Source organism: Eulemur rufifrons, chromosome 17 (genome assembly GCF_041146395.1).
Source record: "Eulemur rufifrons isolate Redbay chromosome 17, OSU_ERuf_1, whole genome shotgun sequence".
In the NCBI taxonomy this organism is placed as follows: Eukaryota; Metazoa; Chordata; class Mammalia; order Primates; family Lemuridae; genus Eulemur; species Eulemur rufifrons.
In genome coordinates, this window is record NC_090999.1 from 7735407 (window position 1) to 7756207 (window position 20801).

Here is a 20801-nt window from a genome sequence, read left to right on the forward strand (position 1 = left end):
TTTGTACTGAAAGCCAACATAATTTGATTTTAGACTTGTGATTGAAGTCTAAAGTCTTTTGACATTCACATGCAAAGAAGTTTAATCTGTGAAGGTTAATTCTTACCTGGGAGAGAGGCCTTGTATTTAAAATTAGCTTCAAACCATGTCTCCTCCCTGGGAGGAGCTCTTGGCAGTGGCACCTGGCGTCTGGCTCACCCCATCTTCTCATTGTCCTAATTAACTACTGATGCAAAGCAATCTATGATTTGGTGCTTTATTAATCAGTCACCAGAGTTTTTCATGGCCATATTCACACAGATACTCTCCTTTATCAACAAGGGGGATAAAATTCAATGAGTGTCGTTTTATTTCCCGACAGCTGCTTCTCAATACCCCATTAGTGCAATGCTCAAACAGTGCATCTGGAGTCTGGCTTCCAGAACTCATTATTATGGATAATTATGGATATTTCTATGGAGAGAATCCAGAACAAGGTGCTCCTGATCTATCTTTTTTTGTTATATTGAGATGCAAAGCAGGCCAGACCTGCAGGCTGAGGCTTCAAGGGGACCCACAGTCTCCATTCTGCTTTGCAAAGAGCTGACTGCTGTGGGAACTAATAATGCCAAGTGTTCAGTTTTTATTGTGTGGCTTCTGTCTAAGGGCACAGATGAAATTCTCAATGTGTGGACAAGAAGAAGGGTTTTACCAGACAAAAGTAAGCTTAAACATGCAGTTTTTCTCCATAAATTGGTTCAAATATTTTGAAAAACATGGGAACTAAGATGTTTTGTACTCAGCACCCCAAACACAGGACTTTTTATTTAGATTGTATTAGATAATATGAGTAGGCTGCACAAATTCCCCTTCAGAAATTAGACATTTAGCTTCTAAAATGAAAACTTACAATGTATTCTCCCTGTATCATTTTTCTACTGCTTTATGTGTTTCACCAACATTCACAGAGCGGCCTCTGTGATGATTCCAGATGATAAAGACACCATTAAACACTCAACATAATCTATAGGGAGAAAACAACAAACTGCTTCACACATTAGTCATTCTCTATATGCAAATCTTATAACCTCTCTATATCAACATTTATTAATTTTTACTATTTTACTCAATATTCAGCATATGCAAAAAGTTTGAGAAGAGAAGAATTATGTTATGTTATTAATAAACAGTTCTGAAGAGGACTAAGATTTTCCCTTGATTCTTTTCTTTTTAAAAGCTTTAATATGTGTGTATGCATATGCACAATTTAAAGTCCAATTAGTTACTGGGTTACATATGTATAATTACCATTTGAATGCCAGTTACATTCATGAAAACATTACTTTCCTAACATACTACACAATCGTTGAAACCAATCTATAGCCAGAATTCTCCTACCCCCTCTTTCAAATGTTGTCTTTATCCCATGAAGATGCTACTCTGCCATTAATTGGTATCACGCCCTAGTGAAGTTAGCAATGCTTCTAGTACAGAAAGTTGATTTGTGTTGACTCTTCCCTGTATGAAATAAATATTACATGTTTACAAAAAGGCCATCAAGTAGAGAGGACTGTTTGTGGCCATGTGAACACAATAAGCTAACTGACTACTACCATCTGAATGTTTGTGCCTCCTCCCAAATTCTTATGTTGAAAGCTAACCCCAGTGTGGCGATATTAGGAGGTGGGGTCTTTGGTGGCTGATTAGGTCATGAGGGTGGGGCCCTTTTGAATGGAATTAGTGCCCTTCTAAAAGAGAGCCCAGAGAGAGCCCAGAGAGAGCCCTCACCTCTTCTGCTATGTGAGGACACAGCAAGAAGGCACCATCTATGAATCAGAAAGTGGGGCCTTCACCAGACAGTGAATCTGCCAGCACCTTGATCTGGGACTTTCCAGCCTCCAGAACTGTAAGAAATAGCTCTAGAGAAGACTGTGGCATCATCTGCTTCTAACCAGCTTAAGACCTGAATGAAGACCTCTGTGTGTGTATATATTTATTCTACAGAGCAATAAATACTGACTTCCCTTTTCTACATTAGTTATTAAAACAGAAGTTTATCTTCTAAGGGAGGTTTTGAGTTCTTTACCACATTACTAGTCCCTATATGGAGAGCTAAGGTTGAAGTCAGGAGTTTCAGCAAATGAAGGTATCACTCAAGTATCAGGGTAGGCTGTAATGACATGGCACCTGTGGGCTCAGATGCCTTCTAGGCAGCCAAACAGGAAAAATCAGTGCTATCAAGTCTCTTTGAAGATACATACATTGCAAGCAGATTTTGCTTGGTCAAAATCATTAATGGTTTTCTTTAGGTTCCCTTGGCTGCTAAGTCTCTACCTGCAGATTCCTGGGAAGCTCCATAGTACACTGCACAAGGTCTGCAGACAGCACAGGTAAGCCGTCTGTTTTTATGGTTTCTTACTTCCAAAGGCCTCCTACGCACGAGGACTGCTTGTTCTATAGGTGAGCCCACAGCAGTCTCTGGCCTGCTCTCTAGGTCTCTGTGAGTACTGCAGCTGAGACCTATGAAAGACAGAATGCCACTTTCCAAAGAACTGTGAAACTCAAAGGCAAGGGAATAGGTATTTTATCTTACAGGTTTTCAGTACACATCAAACCAAGTTTTTCTGTTAACTGTTGGTAATTTCTCAACATTGTGCTAACTTTGGGGAGAACCTGATGTTTCCCTGTGTTCATGCTACACTATGTACAAAAATGCCTTTTGGTTATCAAAGGAATATAACACTATCTAACTTTACAATACTCGATCAAAAATATTTGTGGAATATCTACTAGACAAGGCACAGTGGGGAGTTCTGAAATATGTGGAGGTCTTTTATTATTAGCTGCCTGTAGGAAGCCCATATGACCACTTATTCAAATGCTCTGCCTCTTCTGATTGCAGGAAAGTTCAGGATACACAGTGGTTTGGTAACACACAGCACAATAAATATATATAGATCCATTTGGGGTTAGCCTTTAGAGATTTTAGATATTCCACTTTAATTAATCTACAGTGAATGTAATGCTTTTTATATGTGTGTGTATATAATATATATACACATGTATGTGTGTGTATATATACATATATGGGTGTGTGTATATGGTAGTATTTTGTCATATGTTAGAATATATAACAAGCAGAGATTTCATATATGTAGTATATATAATCTCTGTAATATGGACTAAACATAGAACTAATTATAAAAATATATAAAACATTGCATTATATTATTATATTATATTATATATTCAGCATATTATATATTATGTTTAATATGGACTAACTATAGGACGAACTTTTTAAAATTACAAAATGTACCTTGGTAAAATACAACTGTAGGAGGGATTCTGATGCAGGCTTGGTTGCATATTAACTCCATTTAGAGAGATTTTAAGTTATTAATTATTTAAGGTTACTTGCATATTTACTAAAACAGTTGGTATCCACGTAATCCCTATGGCTTAGGTAAGAAGAAAAAATATTTCAAAAGCACTATATTTATTAAGGCAGAGACACTGGTTAACCATAATCACTGAACTGATGCTAACACTTCAGGTGAGTGGCCAGCACAGGTGTCTGTTTGCCCAAATTAACCAGCATGAGTGGTTAAGCATAGTGTGGCCTAAAATGAGTAATCACTGAAAAGAGACCCAGGAAGAGTCCACCCTCAGCCCCCCACTGACTTTAAATTCAGAGGTAAAGAGTCCTGGAGACTGGGATGAGCCCACAGCACTGGATCAAACATGAGCCAGACTTCCCTCTTGGCGGTGTACTGGGGACCCAGCGACGAAGCCATGGTCCGACAGCCAACAAATGCAGGACCGTGCGTGTCTCTGTGTCTTTCTCCTCCCATCCTGCCATTTCCTCCTGTGATTCCAGATTGTAACTAAATGCACCTTCCCAGTGGGATCCTCTTTCTACCAGCCATCTCTCTGATCTGTAGCTAAAGAAAGTAAGACAGATTCTCAGAGTTCAGCTGCAGCAAACCACTGGGCTGTTCACGATGTGGCCCATTTCTAACGAGTTGGTTCATCTGTGGGTCCCAGAGCTGGTCCCATGTCGATCCATTACTGCTCAAACTTCTCACACACCCGAACCTCACCTCCAGTCTCTGGTGTCTCAAATATTCATTCACGTATTCGTGAGACCCTTTGACCCCAAATAAAAAGAAGCTCCTATGACCTTTAAGATAATTTATTCTTTCCAAAATAATCTTATGAGCCCTTACTTTAAAAAAAAGTGGGATAAAAATCTCATCTTGGGAAAATCGTCCCAGTGCCCCCAGAATGTGGTGATACCTCCGCAGTCAGCTCAGGTCACAACTGCACTCTAGATTCAGCCTTAATCTCATGTGTATCCCGGCGCTCCCAGCTCTGCCTTAAACCTGCCAGGACTCACGGCGCCTCTGCACACGCATTCGCAAGAAGTACGTGACCCTCTCTCCAGCCCTGCATCTCTTCCCCTATTTGCACCTGTCACAAGTGCGCTCTATTCAACCCGACCTCAAACGCTGCCTTCTCCTGTAACCCTTCCCTGACCCTCCTCAGCCTGGATCCTCCTGCGTGGCCCAGGTCATGACTACACTGTGTTACAAACTACTTCTGTACTATGTCCTTTCTTCCCTCCTTCCAGTCAGACGAGACCCTTTCGGTCCTGAGTTCCATCTTATCTACATTGGAATTCCCAGGAGAGCCGGGCTGACATCATGATTCCCCATAGTAACAAGAGGTATAATTTACTGAGCCCTTTTCACGTGTGGGTACGCTAATGACTGATAGGCACGATCTCACATGATTTCTGTAATGACTCCATATGTTGCTGCAGTATTGTTATCCCCATTATAAAATAAGCAAACAACCCCAAGGAAGCCCTCAGAACTGGCCCTGGCTGTTCCCCCTGCCTGGGACACTCTTCCAGACATCCATGTGCTTCCCTCCCTCCATCCCTCAAATGACAACTTATCACTGACTGCCTCTCTGGCCGCCCTTGCCCTCTGACATCCCTATTCCCTCCATCTTTCTCTCCACTGCTCTCCTCGCCACCTAACATCTTATCCCTGTTAGAACATTAGCTCCAAGAGGACCGGCTTTGGCCTGCGCTGTTCACGAGTGAGTGTCCAGCCCATTGAAAGATGCCTGGCCCCAAACGGGTGCTCAGGAAATACTTATTGACTTGAACCGAACTGTCCAAGCTCACAGAGCTAGTATGGAATGGAACCAAGACACCCACTCATGGCTGTAGAGCCCTTCGATCTTCTGTATTGGTGGAACTTGATGGAATGCAACAGCTCCTTCATTCTTATCTGCGATTAAACTCATTATTTTTACTCATTATTCTTTTGCTTTTTTGTCCTTAGATACTGAAATTACCCAGACTCTTTGGGACTTATGCCAAAATTCATGATTGTCCACATTCCTGTGTTGTCCCACCTTTCCTAGCTTGCTAGCCTGCTAGACAGTTTTCCTGGGACTTCTCTTCATTGCCCTCTAGTCAATACATGTTGTTTCCTGGATTCCATTTTTTCCTCTTATTTTATGCCCCTATTTAGCTGGAGTACATCCTCCAAGGACTGTAACTTCCTAGGACAGGTGCATAGGAGGTAGATTTTCTGAGCACATACTCAGAAGTCTGAAAATACTTTATTCTCTCTGGACAGCAGATAATTTGGCTGTGTATAGACGTTGGGTTGAAAATTATTTCCCTTAAAACTTTGAGAGTGCGTCTCCTTGCTCTCTACCACCCAGAAGGCCAGTGCTAGATCACGTGGAGTCTGTTGTACTTCTCTCCAGAGACTTTAGGCTCTTCTTTCATCTCGTGCTTTGAAATTTCATGATATGGAATATGGAATATTTTCTATTCTAGGTATAGGGTATTCCCTCTGAAGGCAGCCTCAGCTCTAAGGAATTTTTCTACATGGTTCTTTGATAACTGGCTCCTCTCCACTTTCTTTCCAAGACTGAGTAATGTGACAAATCTCCTCAACTTGTCCTCTGTGGCTCTTATTGCATTATCCTCATAGTTTCTGTCTCTTTCCATCTGTGTTCTGCCTTCTGCATGATTTCCTTAACTATTTTCCAGTCATTCTATCAAATTTTTAGTTTTGGAAATTATGTTTTTATAGCGAGAAATATTTTCTTGTCCTTTGATCCTTTCACATAGCATCCAGTTTTATTTAATGAACATGAGATCTTCCTAAATCCTTCTCAATATTGAACCTAAAGTTTTTGTTTGTTTCTTTTAATGTTTTCTATTCCACAAATTATCTGTTTCTTCTGAGAGATGGTTTATTTTTCTATTTCAGTCTCTCTTTTTCACACCACTAATTCTCTCCAATTCCTCAGTAATCCTTGGTAATTTCTCGTATTTGGAAAAGAAGAACCCAGCGGCGGCTTTGTTTCTTCGAACTTCTTTTCACTGTTTGGCATACAACTCCTGTGCGTTTCCGCCATGTGGCCCTGAGTTAGCTACAGCGGGGCATGGGGTGTACGGGCTGGCAGTCTCCCTCCACAATGAGCAGGTGGGCGGGGAGCATCGCTGAGGACCCCAACACCCACATGCCTGTATGACATGAACTTTACCTAGTCTCCCAGCATCCCTAACAGAAGTCTAACTCTCATACAGTTTGTTCAATTTCTTCAAGAACACTCCATAGAGTAAGTACTGGCTACAGGTTGGCGAATTTGGCAGGAGAGGGGGACTGTGGGGGGAATTTATCAACTCTAATTAGCAAACCTAAACTGGGATATTTTTTCTTAAAATAATGGTGGGAATGGCTAGGACTAGAGTGAGCAGAATGTTCACGAGAACTGCTCAGGTGCTTGTCCACCAGCAGGGAAAGATCTGCTCCAGGAAGTGAAATTTAAAAAAGAGCAGTGGAAGCCAGATATCATGTAGCATTTTGACAACATCCCAGGAGCTCTGTGCTAAACAAACTCGCTCATTACCTGATTAGACTTCATGTCTCCTTTGAGAACCTGACAGCAGAGGCTGCAAAGCTTTTATCCAGGATTAGTTTTTTACAGGTACACCTGGAAGCCTTAACAAGTGAGGAAATGGATCTGAAATCCCCAAATATTCAGCATTTAGCATTTATAGTGCACAGTCCACTCTAAATACTGAGTTTTATGTCCATTTGGCTGGGGTACAAGTTAGACATGCCTTGACCAAATTCTTCTCCATATTAGGTCAATTTTGATTGAAATCATTGGTTAAGAATCTCTATTTCATTCATTTCATTTTTACCTCAAAATAAGCTTCTGATGTTTGACTTTAATACATATTTACAACTCAAATTTCTCTTTTAAACAGGATTAATTTAGCTCTAAACCCCAACAGAGAAAGGATCATGTTATTTTCTTTATAAAAGCAAACAAAAACTGGTATTAGTGAAGTCACATTCACACATTCAATACGATATTGATGAATTTCTGAGATATTTTTGCTTTCTTCAAAAGCACTAGTCATTTAAATAAGTTGAAAACTTATATTGCGTTTCTACATCCTTGGTGTTTGTCTTCACTGACGAAAAAATATACTACCTCAAGTCATGTATCACGTATATTTAAGACCATAGCGACTGTGGACTCAAAGTGATCAAGGTTCAAATCACATTCCTGTCATTTCTAGACAGGTAAGGAGCTCATCGATAGGCCTCACTTATTGAATCTGTAGAATGAGGATAATGACTGTGCCTACTTCATTAAATTGCTGGAGACTACATGAGATACAGTTGCAAAGTGCCTGGTACACCTGGCACAGCTATAAAAATATACAGTGTTTTATATTGAAATATGTTTTTAACTTGCCTTTATTCACCATGACTATTTCATAAATTTTCACTTGTTAAAATGAATATATTTAACTATTTATTTATAAAGATATAAAATTAAGTAATATGTTGGTCAGGAGAACAATGGAAAAAGTGGGTATGTCATTTAGTCTTCTTTTTCCTCTACCATTTCCTCTACCATGTAAGTGATAATGTTTGAATTGTCCCATTTCAGAACAAGTAGGAGAGAGTTGTAATAACCAGCTTTGGGAATAGGGACAGACTATTTCAATGGCTTCCTGTTTCCCTGACCATCTTTGCTTTCCAAATTCATCCTCCACACGGCTCCCAGAACAAAGTTTCTAACATGCAAATGGAACCATGTCTGTTGACTGCTGGAAAGGCAAAATTCTAAGCCCTTTACCATGGGATCCAACTGCCTTATCTCTCCTCTGTGCCTTTGTTTCTCACCGCCCCCCGCCGCTTAGTCTCTGCTCAAGAAACATGGGTCTCCCCCTCTCCCCCACCCCACACATTCCATCTCAGCTCTGGGACTAGTTCCAGCTACCACTTCTCTCTAGTTCCTCCTTTACAGCTCAGTTCTGGGGTCCCCTCATCAAGGAAGCATGCTGGGCACACACTGAACCCCACTGTGAGATGCTCCCACAGTAACCAGATTCTGTCTCACTCCACACTGGTTTAAAATTGCCCATTCTTACACTTGTTCTGAAACAAGGTCTCTTGGATGCAGGGGTTATGCCCCACTCATCTGCCTATGCCCAACACAGAAACTGGTATGTCTGGGGTCTGAATAAACCTGCTTTGTTTCTGAAGCAAAAATGGATGATTTCTTCCCTGCACATCCAAAGTAGTATGGTAGATGTTACTAAATAATATGAGTTAACTTTTGTTGAGCTAGAAAATGTGCTAGTACTTTATATACATGCCTTATGTGAAAAATATGAGTGGGTACTATAGTGACCCCCCATGGAGTCTCCAACAAACTCCACTGATTCTCCCTCCTTCACATGATCTAGTAACATAGTTTACAAAATTATATAAAAAAAGTTTCTGTACCTGTTTCCTAGTCCCATCCCCGTCCAACCAGATTGCTACTCCCAAGTCCCTACATCAAAGATATTTTGGTACTGGCAGGCACTGAGTTGGCACTAATGATTGTCAACCTCTAAAATTTCATTAAAGAGAGAGAGGCAGTTAGTGCAAGAATATTTTCATTTCAGTAAACATACCTAGCATAATTTTGCAGGCAGCAGATTCCCAGCCTGCATCCTGTTGTGCCAGGCCAGTCCACAGGGGCAATTACTGTGCTGAATTAAAGAAGCCCTTGGCCACCTGCCTCGTGCATGCAACAAGTTCCTTTTTTTTTTTTTATCCTATTTATCTTCACAGTCATCTATTTGTGTCAAGAAAGGAAGCATATGAGCACAGCATCTGTTACTAGAGCGACACAATCACCAAATACTTCTTCTATAAGGAAAAAAAATCAACACTAAATCCGGGTTGGTTGTCAGGTGTTTCAGGGGACAAAACATTAGTCTTTCAATCTCAGTGTCTCGTTCAAGCTGAGCATATGGTGCTAACAGCAGAGAATCACCAGCTCAGCCTGGTCTTTCATGGGCACAGCGACCACAGAAAATGTCACCTCCTCTGAATTGGCAGAGGAAAGCAGGTTTCTTTTCCCCAGCCCAGGCCCTCTCTCCCTATAATAAAGCAGGTATAAATTCAAGGGACTTCATTATTAGTTACTTTGTCCCCACTGTTGGAACTTAATGTAAATCCAGTGATAGGTATGGAGGCATCCTTTACTTTTCCCAAAGACTAATTTAGGCTTGAACGGTAAGTTCAAGCCAAAACGAAAGAGTAACAATTCAAGGCAATTCATTATTGGTGACGGTCCCACTACTATTGAAACCTATGTAAGTTGAATGTCTGCTTTGGAAAAATCTCTTACTTTTTCTGACAATGAAATGTAGACAACTAAAGGTGATATAAATACTGCGACTGTTACTTGCTTTTGCAATCAACAGGTCTGGGTACAATCAACAGGTCTAAGTAATTCTTTACTAAATTTGTCTTATTCATACAGTTTAGTCTTCAGATTGGGGAGAGAGAGAGAGAAGAGAGGAGAGGGGAGGGAGGGGGAGAGAGGTGTTAGCGATTGAGAGACCACCTCACTCTCAAAGAGAAGTAACTGACACATTTCAGGGAAGATACTGACGTGTTGCGAGGAAGCCCTGGCATTCTCTAACCTGCAAATTCTGAACACTGGCCAAAAGACGTGCTCAGCTTGATTTTTGCTCAAGCCCGACTGTTCGTTCGTTCCCCCACAACGCGCCCAGGTGAGCCGCGCCAGGTGGCAGCGAGCCGTTTACCTGCCAGGCTGCCCGGCCTCTGGAGGGTGGCCGTGGCATACAGCTCCTGCGAGTGCTTGCTGTACTGCTCGGACGCGTGCACCAGGCGCTTGGTGGGCGACAGTGTGGCGTACGTGCCGATGGTGGAGCTCAGCTGGTGGATGGGCGAGGAGGAGATGGTGGACTGCACGGTGGGGGGCGAGGTCACGCGGATCGGGGACAGGCCGGCCGAGGACACGACGATGTTGATGGGCGAGCTGGTGCTGTAGGACTTGGCCAGGCGGCTGGGCGACTGCTTGGGCGAGGAGCCGCGCGGCGCGGCGTAGGCGGCGCCCTCGGGGGCCGAGCCGCCGCGCTGCAGCTTGGTGGGCGAGCCGCCCTGCGGCGCGGCCAGCGGGGAGCCCCCGCGCGGCGGCGCGGGCAGCGTGGAGCTGGAGTAGTAGAGCGCGGCGGCGGCGGCGGCGGGCGGCGCGTCGGGCAGGTGGAAGGCGCTGCCCAGGCTGGGCGCGAACGGCTCCCGCGGCGGCGGCAGCGGCGGCGCGGGCTCGGGCCCCGCCAGGTGGCCGGCGCGGCTCGTCGTGCCCTGTGCCCGGGAGAGGAGAGAACACGCGCACTTAGCGAGGGACAAGCAATCGGCCCACCCGGCCCGGCCCGGCCCGCCCCGAGCGCCGGAGGAAGAGTCGGGCGCTCGGTGGCTTCGCGCGCGCAACTGCGCCCGGAGCGACACGCGAACACGCGCCCCGGGTCTCCTCGGGCAGGTCTCTCTCCCAGCACCGGCAGAGGCCGGCTGACAAAGGGATGGAAGACACGCCTGACAAATGAGACCTGCATTTGCTTACATTTCCAAGATGTTTTGAGAATAGCAGAGGCATCACATTGGGCACAGAAAGGTTTTAAAAGCCTCCCCCACCCCCCAACAAGGCAGTCCTGATCTCCCAGAATGCAATCATGATCTGTTAGTTTTAATGAGAAATTCAGGCAGTAAATCTTTTTCTGCTCCCCCCCACTCTACCCGCCACCGGCAAGGTCATTTCAGTGGATACACGTTCTACCCCCAAGACTGGCCAAGTTACATACTTCGCTGGAGAACATCAACAATAAACACACTTCTTACAGTTTATTCTGTCGCCTGGATTCTTCTTTTTGGACAAGAAAAGTTAAACGGAGGGAAAAATATCAAGTCAGAATGAATTCGCTTGGTCTTTTTAGTATTAAAAAATATCTAGAGGAATCAGAGCAATTGTATATGAGAAGACTAAAAAAGCCTCCCCTTTCTAGATTTTACCGCTGGGTTCCAAATCTTTCGGCATCTTTCTCTCTCTCTAGCTTCCTTTTAAGAGCCCCCTGCAGCTGTGTCTTCAAACTGAAAGCCAGTTGCCTCTCATTTATTTACAAGAACACAAAAGACAACAAGGGCTGGGAGTAGTTGGAGAGACAGTTGGAGGGGAAAGCACTTTCCTTGAATCTTGTCCAGAGACAAATTTGCATTCGAATGAAAACACTACATTGTCATCCACTTCTGGGCAGGAGGTCTTAGACCTTCCAGGCTTTCCTGAGGGAGCAGAAAGGTTTTTGAGAGTCTGCTGGTGTGCAAAGAGAGTAGGACTGTACACAGAGTGGGGGAGAAAAGCTGGGAAGAAAGGGTGTGAAATGAGGAGTGGGAGCTGGGTGGGGAGGAGGAAGCCAGTGAGACCGCGGGAAGGGAGGGGGGGAGATTGAACAGATGCTATCAGTTAAAAGTTTCAATTATGCCTCTCCTCCCATCTTGGAATGGCAACTGGCAAATAATAGACTGGGCACTTTCATCCACACATACACAGCATTCCAAATTTTATCTGGGATGTCAGGTTCCTGTGAAGATCTGAGGAGTTAACTGAGCAACATGAAAATCCTCTATTAGGAGTAGCCTGGCAAAGATAAACACTTTGGTGAGAGACACTGTGCAGTGTGTGTGTGCCCACATGTATTTACATATGATGTGTACCTTTTATAGATTCTTATGTGTGTGTGTGTATATATATATACACTCAATCCATAGAGCAATTATTTAACAGTAAGAGTGAAAGTAAAATGTATGCCCCATGAGTTGGTTCAATGATACGTCTTCAGCAACTAGAACAGGGATATTCCTCCAGGAATATCTGTGGAATGAATGAAGGAATGGTTCCTAAAGCTGGTCCTGTGGCTTGGGCAATGAGGCTGTTTATGTGTGGAGCATGGTGGACAAACTGCAGAACTGGTGTGCTCACCCATGAACCCCAGAACCCCAGAAAAATAGTGCAGTATCATCCAGAGTCATTGAACGGATGGCTTAGATCCATGTTGCTTCTCTCCCAGTAGAAGCTCCGAGCATGATACGTAGAGATTTGGCTTCTCAAATCTGGCTGCATATTATAATTGCCAGGGGAGCTTTTAAAAAAATCTCAATACCCATGACTTACCATAGCCATCTAACTCAGGATTCCTGAAGGTGGAACCCAAGCCTCAGGCTTTTGGGAAGCTCATCAGGTCACTGCAACGTGCAACCAAATATGAGAACCAATTCTCCCCAGTGTGGCTTTCCAAGGAAGGTCCCTTTCCTGCATCAGCCTCGGAATCAGCATCGCTCACCTTAAACCCAACAGAAACTCAGGGAGAGGGGCCCAAGGATCTGTGTTTCAATGAGTTCTTGTGATGATCACAGTGCTTGCCAAAGTTTACCAACCACTTGTTCTAGAAGAGATTTTGATTCAAGGGGTCTGAAGTGGGCCCCAGAGCCTGCATTTCTAACACTCTCCTACAGAAGGCAGACACTACTGGTCTGAGACCTACCACTAAGCTGCACACAATCTTCCTCTGACGCTCTCTACAGGGGTTCCTTATCAGCTTGGGCCTGGGCAACATTCAGCCATGCAGAACCCAGCTGGCAAGTGATGGAAAAGCCTTAGACAGAAATTTCTGAAAACCCTTCCCACAGGAGCATGATGAAGAGAAAGAACCCCAGAGGGCCCAAGCAGCACTCCTTGCTTCCAACAAAACAAATGCTTTTTGTTACATCTCAGATGTACAACATTAATAATAATATTATAATACATTAATGATGCCATTACCAAATAGCATAATTTTTAATAAAATAAATAGCAACTAAAGCATACCAGTATAAATTAAAAAAAACATTAAGTCAGTATTCATTCTAATATTTAAATATTACAATGGCACATTTCCCATGCAGACCTTCATGATTTTTACAATCATTTCATTTTTCTGCTAATCTGTTGGACTTGTAGTCTCGGGAGTGCCAACTCTGCTGAATATGATTGTCTCCTAAATTTCCTTCAATGGACCCCAGATCTGTAGAAGTTTTGATAAATGCCACACTAGCTTCAGACATTTTGACAAGCTATAGTAGCCAATTGGAAAATCTTTTAGGTATTGTTAGTATCTTAGTGAAATTATGTCAATGATTTTGACATGAAAAAAAGAAAAGCAGAAACAATAAAATTTTATATACTCTATAAAGTGCTAAGTGGTATTGTCCTCTATTTGCTAAAACACAACTCCAAAAGAGCTTCCTGAATCCATTTATCTAAAAAACCACCTTCAATCAAAGAGCCTTCCTAGGGATACCAGCTATACTGGTGAGATACCAGCCGAGCTTTCTGCAGTGTTGGAAATGTTCTACATCTGCACTGTCTACTATGGCAACCTATTGAGAGCTTGAAATGTGGCTAATCAACTGAGGAACTAAATTTTAATATGCATTTAACTTTAATTAATTTAAACTTAAATAGCCACAAAGGACTAGTGGCCACCTTATTGGATATAGCACAGCTATCTAAGGCCTTCTGCAGTTTATAATAAATAATCCAGGGATGCTATATGCCATTTCAATGGCTTATGGAATAATTAATGCCTGAGTTCTTTGACTAAACAGAGAAATTTGTTTTGTAGCATGATTTGGACAAAAACAAATCTTGTGAGAGCTTGTTTCCACCCTTGTGCTTATGTTTCTTTCATTTTGCAATTTCCTTTAGTAATTCTCAGCCAGATGGGGATACATGAGGCTGCCCTTCAAGCCTGCTTCACAATTTACAGGACAGTGTATCACTACCCATCATTGCATTAGAAAGAACATAAACATGATCCAACACATAAAAAATTTCATCCACTTTACTGTCATGGAAGTTCAATTCCACCTTAAGAATACATTAACACTATAAAATTGGAAATCTAATTTTAAATTAGAATTCAGGTAAAATTTCACTTTTTGTTTTTTACACTAAAGACTACACATATTACTTCTCCAGGGATATTTGGAAATGTGTGTATACACGCAATGAGAATTGAAATAATCTTTTTTATTGATGAGACTCTTAAAAGAAAAATAATGATATGAGAAATTTAAAAATACTTGAAGCAGAGGGGACCTAATACTGTCCTTGATCACACAGTATGGGCTGTTGGCAGGGACAATTCTTGTTGGTGTCTTCCTTCTCAACTCTTTGGATCAGTCTCAGCCCATAGGGCTACTTCACTTGTCTTTCAGCCCCTTCAAAGTGGGAGACCCATCTGTGTGAAACTGACAAAGAAGCAAGACATTTACAGATAAGCAACCTTGTCAAGTAGATGCTCTGATTAAATAGTTTCTGATAGGCAGAGTATGGCGTACATTAAATGTAGTTCTGTTCTTCCTTTCCATTATGGAAAATTCGTCAAGAAAAATACAGATGATTAACAGATCAAAGCTCTTACAAATTAAATATTTCATATATATATGAGTTTCAGGTGGGTCAGATTTAGGATATACTGTAGTTATCATTTTTATATTATATGTTTATATGTGTGTATTTACATGTGTATACTTAGTGGTATATTGAGGCCTCTTGTGTAATTCTTGAATGCATTTATTCCTATTTTATAGAACTGTTTAAGGGGAGGATGTATTTTTGAAGTATAGTAGAAAAGATATTGAAATGGGAAGTTAGGCAATATTTACATTATTTCCAATAGCCATTAATTAACAGCACTCAAGTTCCATGAATTAATTCACTCACTAACTCCATAAACCATCAATAAGAGCCTAGTAAAGGTTGATCATCCCTGATCTGAAAATCCAAAATCCAAAATCCAATATGCTCCAAAATTTGAAACATTTTGAGCATGAACATAATAGCACAGTGGAAAATTCTACATCTGACACCTTTGCTTTCTGATAGTTCACTGTATACAAATATTGTTTCAGGTACAAAATTATTAAAAATGTATAAAATTACTTTCAGTCTATGTGTACAAGGTGTACATGAAACATAAATGAATTTCATGTTTAGGCTTGGGTCCCCTCCCCCAAATATCTCATTATATATGTGCAAATATTCTAAAATCTGAAAACATTCAAATTCCAAAGACTTCTGGTCCCATGCATTTCGAATAAGGGATGCTCAACCTGTCTATTCCACGTACATATGAGGAATCTGTTTTTGAAGTGCTCTCAGCAATTCCCTTCTATGGAGTGTTTCACTTCCATGCTATTTTGGAGACCTATCACTGATGTATTTTTGTTTGTACAGAATATTATCTGGCTCACAGTTAAGACACTATTCTTTTTCGGAAGTACAAGCCCCTGAGAATATGGCACTCTTGGACCAGATAGTGGCGTTGTCCTCAATGCTGAGCACGTTTGCTTTCCGATCTCTTTATGCTGTAACTTCCATAAAGGGAGTATGGATAGTAGAGGAGTCATAAGGAGAAAATTCTCGGAACTTGGAACTTATTTAATCCTCACTCGAACTTGGAACTTACTTAATCCTCACTCGGTGGGGATCTGGCAGTGCAAACAGAACAAAACAAAACGCCCCCAGTGCTTATAGCCAGTCAACAAGAGACTTGACACCCTGTAATCTCTAAGGAATCTTGACTTCCAGTCATGAGTAAGCCCTGTCACTAAGCAAAACCACATTTTATAAAGCAGGCCCATGATTTATGACAAGTCCTTGTGAAGATGCATTTAGACCTGCCAAGTTTTCTTAAATTGTCAGCAAGGCCCCTAATTCTGGGACAGGAGGACTATTTGCCCAGGACGCTGGGCAGCCAGGCTGACGATGTCAGGAATGGAGCCCTGGAGTCCCTGTTTGTGTCTTCCAGAGGCGAGCTTGATGACTTAAGATCAACACTCTGCTCCCCTACTTACTGTGTTAACCCCTTTTCATTTTCCTGGGATTGCAATCAGACTGGCAAAGCTAATCACTAATGATGTCCCCTTCGCAGGTAACACTGGTTGGTGCTGACAAAGGTCCCCGTTGGGAGATGTGCTTCTGACCCAGCACAGGGTCGTGAGGGGTGAAGCTGGAGGGCACATTGCAAAGGGAGGTGGAGACCCCAGGGCCAGGACCACAGAAGAGTCAAAACACATGAATGTGGCACTGGGTTGGGTGAGGAAGGACTTGGGGCTGGTGTTTGAGGGAATGGTCTCAATGTAGAGCGGTTTAAATGGTGACAGGGCAGAGAGAAAGTAAAGGCAATGACTGAGATGCACTCTTTGCACGAGTTTAGAAAACCAGAACAAATGCTGAATACTAAAAAAGAGGGCATGGCTTTCAGATGACATCTTCAAAGAAGTACATTTCTAAATGAGAATAATCTGGTGATGTGACTGAGTAGTGCCAGCTCTGTGCTGCTGATATAAACTTTTGTGATATTGTTGTAGTTTCCTAGCGTAAGTTTGTCTAGAATCTTGGGCTTGCACACAAATGTGGACGAGGCCATTTACTCTCACAACTTCAAAACAAGAAGAAATCACTAACTCTAAAATACAAACAATGTTTTTTAGTTATTATATGAAATGTTCCTATAATATAATGCAATTAAAATGAATCTACATCCCCAAATAAGTTGTATGCCCTTGAACTTACTCCCAGGGATGTAACAGGTTGGCTTGAGCACTATCCTTGCTCACAAAGTGTTGAAAACTTCTCTTTTGAAACTGCATTCAAAAGGAATGCCACTCTTAAATTCCAAAGGAAGAAAATTCTGGTACTGTGAGAAAGGTTTGACTTTGGAAATAGCCAAATAAAATCACTGAGTGCCTTGTCTGGCAATTCTCTTCAGGGGTGCTGGTTTGGGTAAAAATTTACATGTAAGATAAAGAGAAGAGACAGCTTCTGTGCAGGATCATGCATCTTCCCTAAAGTCATCACCACCGGGATCATTACTGTTGGTGAGGAAAGAAGGGCTGGGTCTACCTGGTGGTGAGGACCCGCTGACAATGAAAGGTGGTGTCCAGAGAAAATTAAAATTAAATAATTGAAAAACCAAGCTACTTGGAAGAAATTCCTTTCCTCAGATGAGAACATCTCATTCAAAAGGACCAAAAGAGTGCCTGCAACCTTGGAGTGATAATGAAGCCTGCCCTCGCTGCTTTCTCTTTGCCTGAGGTCTCAAAATTATAGGGTGGGAAAGAGAGTGCAAGAAGTAGAGAGAAAGAGAGGAAGAAATTTTGCAAACCATTTTGTCCCTGCCACTGCAGCTAGAAGGAGGTAACAATGGATTCATTTTCCCAAGTCCTCTAAGTCCCAAGTACAAATATGGTGGCATAAGATTTTTGCATCCTCAGGTACTGATTTTTCCTTCCCTTTGACTTCCCCTTAATGATAGTTTTATTAGGGTTAATATATATTCTGAAAAGTACTTCATATGGCCATTTCTGTGGTCTACAAGTGGAAAGAAAGTAGAGAAGGAAAAAAAAATAAAACTGATATAAGTATCTTATATAAATTTATCTTTAAAAACATATAAGGAGGTATTTCTTGATGGTAACTATTTCTTAAAACATACATCAGCATTGGCAAAAAAAAAAAAACACATAAAACTTTTATTTCAGCAAGTGACTCATTTAGCATAACTTCAATAATCCAAATATTTGCTCAGAAGAGGAAATGGCAAAGACAAACATATACACGCCTTCCGTGCAATGAAAAATGTGTCCATTCCAGACTAAATATACTGAAAAGAGAAAATGGAGGAAGAACATTTTAAAGCAAGCAAGAGTAGGGATTTTCATCTTAAAACTATCTTAAAAACAAATATCCTACCAGTTTCCCACAAGTATGCCAAGGGCGATATGCAAAACGGCATGAATTCTCTTCTAAATGCATAATGTATACATTTACATTAACAATATCTCTGCAATTTTTGTGTTTTTCAAGTTTACTGGTGACTTTTCTCTGCAAGTTTTACCTAAAAACAACCTCTTTAATAATTCAGCAGACTGGAGTGATGTCATACTAGTTGTCTCTTTAACTCTTTCCATTCAGCACTCAACACAACAGTTGTTTTTTGGGAACTTGCTCCCCCTCAGACATCCCCATGCCCTTGTCCTACATGAGTATGCACCAATAATCAATGTTGCAAACACAATGGCCACACTGGCCTCTGAAGGAAGTGAGCAGATGGTGTCTTCATAATTATGATATAGCGTAAATGAGGACTTTTGAGACATAAAAGTAGGTACAGCATTACATACATAGTCCACATCAAAAAGAAATGGCAATTTTGCTTCTCAAAAAGCTTATTGCTTTTCTAGAATCCCCACCATTGTTCAGTTTTATTTTAGAGAACTATCAAACAGTTCTTAATTTCCCGCAGCAAGCGGGCCATTTCCACGGGATTCTGCTTGTGCACATGCTTCAGTTCTGCTGAAGGACACACAAGTGGTTTCAAAATCTCTAGGCTTGTATTCTCCTACCCCAGTACTTCATCTACAGATGTAGACTTTCATATTTCTCGCACATTTTATTTTTTTGAGGGACAAAGTGCTTGATGAGACTATTTTATGGTTGGATGTGGGGAGAAACCAACATTTTTAGTGTGGCTCTTCTCTGCCATAAGTTTTCTATTCAGCGTTTCGTAGAACCCAGTGGAAATCTGACGTGAGAGGAAGCAGAACCTGCAGGACAGTCAGCTTCTGCACCTTCCATCCCACCCACGAGCCTGCGCGATATAGTTAAAAAGGATCAGGCTGGTGTTGGTGGAACCTGCCACGTATTTGGTGAACCCCTGGCCAGTTACCAGGCATGTGAAGATGAATTCTGCACGGTGTCCACTCTTGCATTGAGGCAACCCAATGAGAGGGAACAGACTTAGACACAACTAACTATAGGATAGTACATGTGATGTGACAGAAGGACGCTTTTGACACATAAGGCAAGCTACGGTGTTCCTGAGCTCACAATTCTTTACTGGCTCCTCACCTAACTCTGAGTAAAAGACGGAGTCCTCACAATGATCAATTTGGTCTCCCATCACCTTGCAAACTCCTGCACCCCGCTCTAGCCACCTTGGCCTCCTTCATGCTCTGTCAACAGGCCAGGCTGCCCCACCCAGGGGCCACCATGTTTGCTATTTCCAACAGCCGTGTAGCTCCCTCCTTCTTCTCCTCCATGTCTTTGCCCAAACATCTCCTCCTCCATGAGATTCCTAGCATGCTGCACACCGTCCTGCACTTTGGATCTTGTTTACCCTATTCTGTGTCCATTTCTTTCCCTTAGAATCCGTCACCTTCTAATGCACTGTGCAATTTCGTACTCACTGAGTCCCCATCCCTGCTGCTGGAATATAAGTTCCCTGAGGACTAAGATGGTGCCTGTTTCTGTGCTACCCCATCCCAAGCATACAGGCTCATGGCACCCACTGGCACACAATAAACATCTTGAGTGCATCAAAGAATAATACAGAGATATACAAACGCAACTGAAAGAACCACTCTGTGTTGAATGGGGCAACTCACAAAAGCCAACACAAAGGCCACGAGTGAGCTGGAGAAAGAAGGGAATCTGGAAGGTAACCTACACGGCCTGTTTAGAGGCCGGGTGGGGGCTTACGGCACAGCCCAGCCCAGCCCAGTGCTGGGGGTGGGGAAAAGGACGACTCTAAATCAACTCATGTCACTTCCTGGAATGGCACTGAGGTCCCCAGGGAGGGTGGTACACTCTCTCCCCTCTGGACCAGCCCCATGAACTCATCCTACAGTCTAAGGAGAACGACTCTCAAGGATTTTAGTTCAGGTAACACTAGAGAACTAATATTATATGGCAACTTTTGTTACTTGTAGTTTTACTTTCGGACGGATACAATGGGGCAATGCAGGTTATGTACGTATCACCAGGGTTTATCATGGATCCTGATGATGATCATTCAATAAACATCTATTATGTTGAATAAACTAGAGGTTTTTTTTTTTAAATACTGATATTAGAATCTTTGAATATTGATGATAGTCCTTTGAAACTACATTCAGACATGATTTATGAGCCAAATAGAAAACATTTGCTTTACAAGTACACATTATTTATAGGCTAAAAATAAAATGGAATGTTTTGGTGTTGATAGATTATTGACCTTACTCCCTTGGCCTGGCATCTGTTAGCCACAATTTGAATTTTACTAGGCCTGGTAGCACTTGGTGACTGCAGGATATTCTAAAAATTAATCCAGTCTTGAAGGAATGAGATTTAACACTGTTCAGAATATTGAAGAGAATGTATCCCAGGCTTTGAAAAGCCACTTAAATAGAGGGATTCCACAGATAATCTGAACAAAGGGGACACTGCTGGAATGGGATGTGGCCTCCCTACTTTCAGGAGTATATAACTAAATGTGGAATAAAAATGCTGGTTTACTTGTTCAATGTTTCTCTGACATTATGTTG

General features: G+C 42.0%; 1 protein-coding gene across 8 annotated transcripts in view; it reads right to left on the minus strand.

Annotated features, from left to right (window-relative positions):
- Window positions 1-20801, minus strand: part of CTNND2 (catenin delta 2) — an 826820-nt gene that overhangs the window by 343615 nt on the left and 462404 nt on the right. For 3 of the 8 annotated variants that reach the window (XM_069491978.1, XM_069491979.1, XM_069491977.1), the window contains one exon: window positions 10142-10703. The exons of the other annotated variants lie outside the window; for them this stretch is intronic. In XM_069491978.1, the coding sequence (XP_069348079.1) occupies window positions 10142-10703 (562 nt within the window). The remainder of the gene's footprint in view (window positions 1-10141; window positions 10704-20801) is intronic. 8 annotated transcript variants of the gene reach the window in all.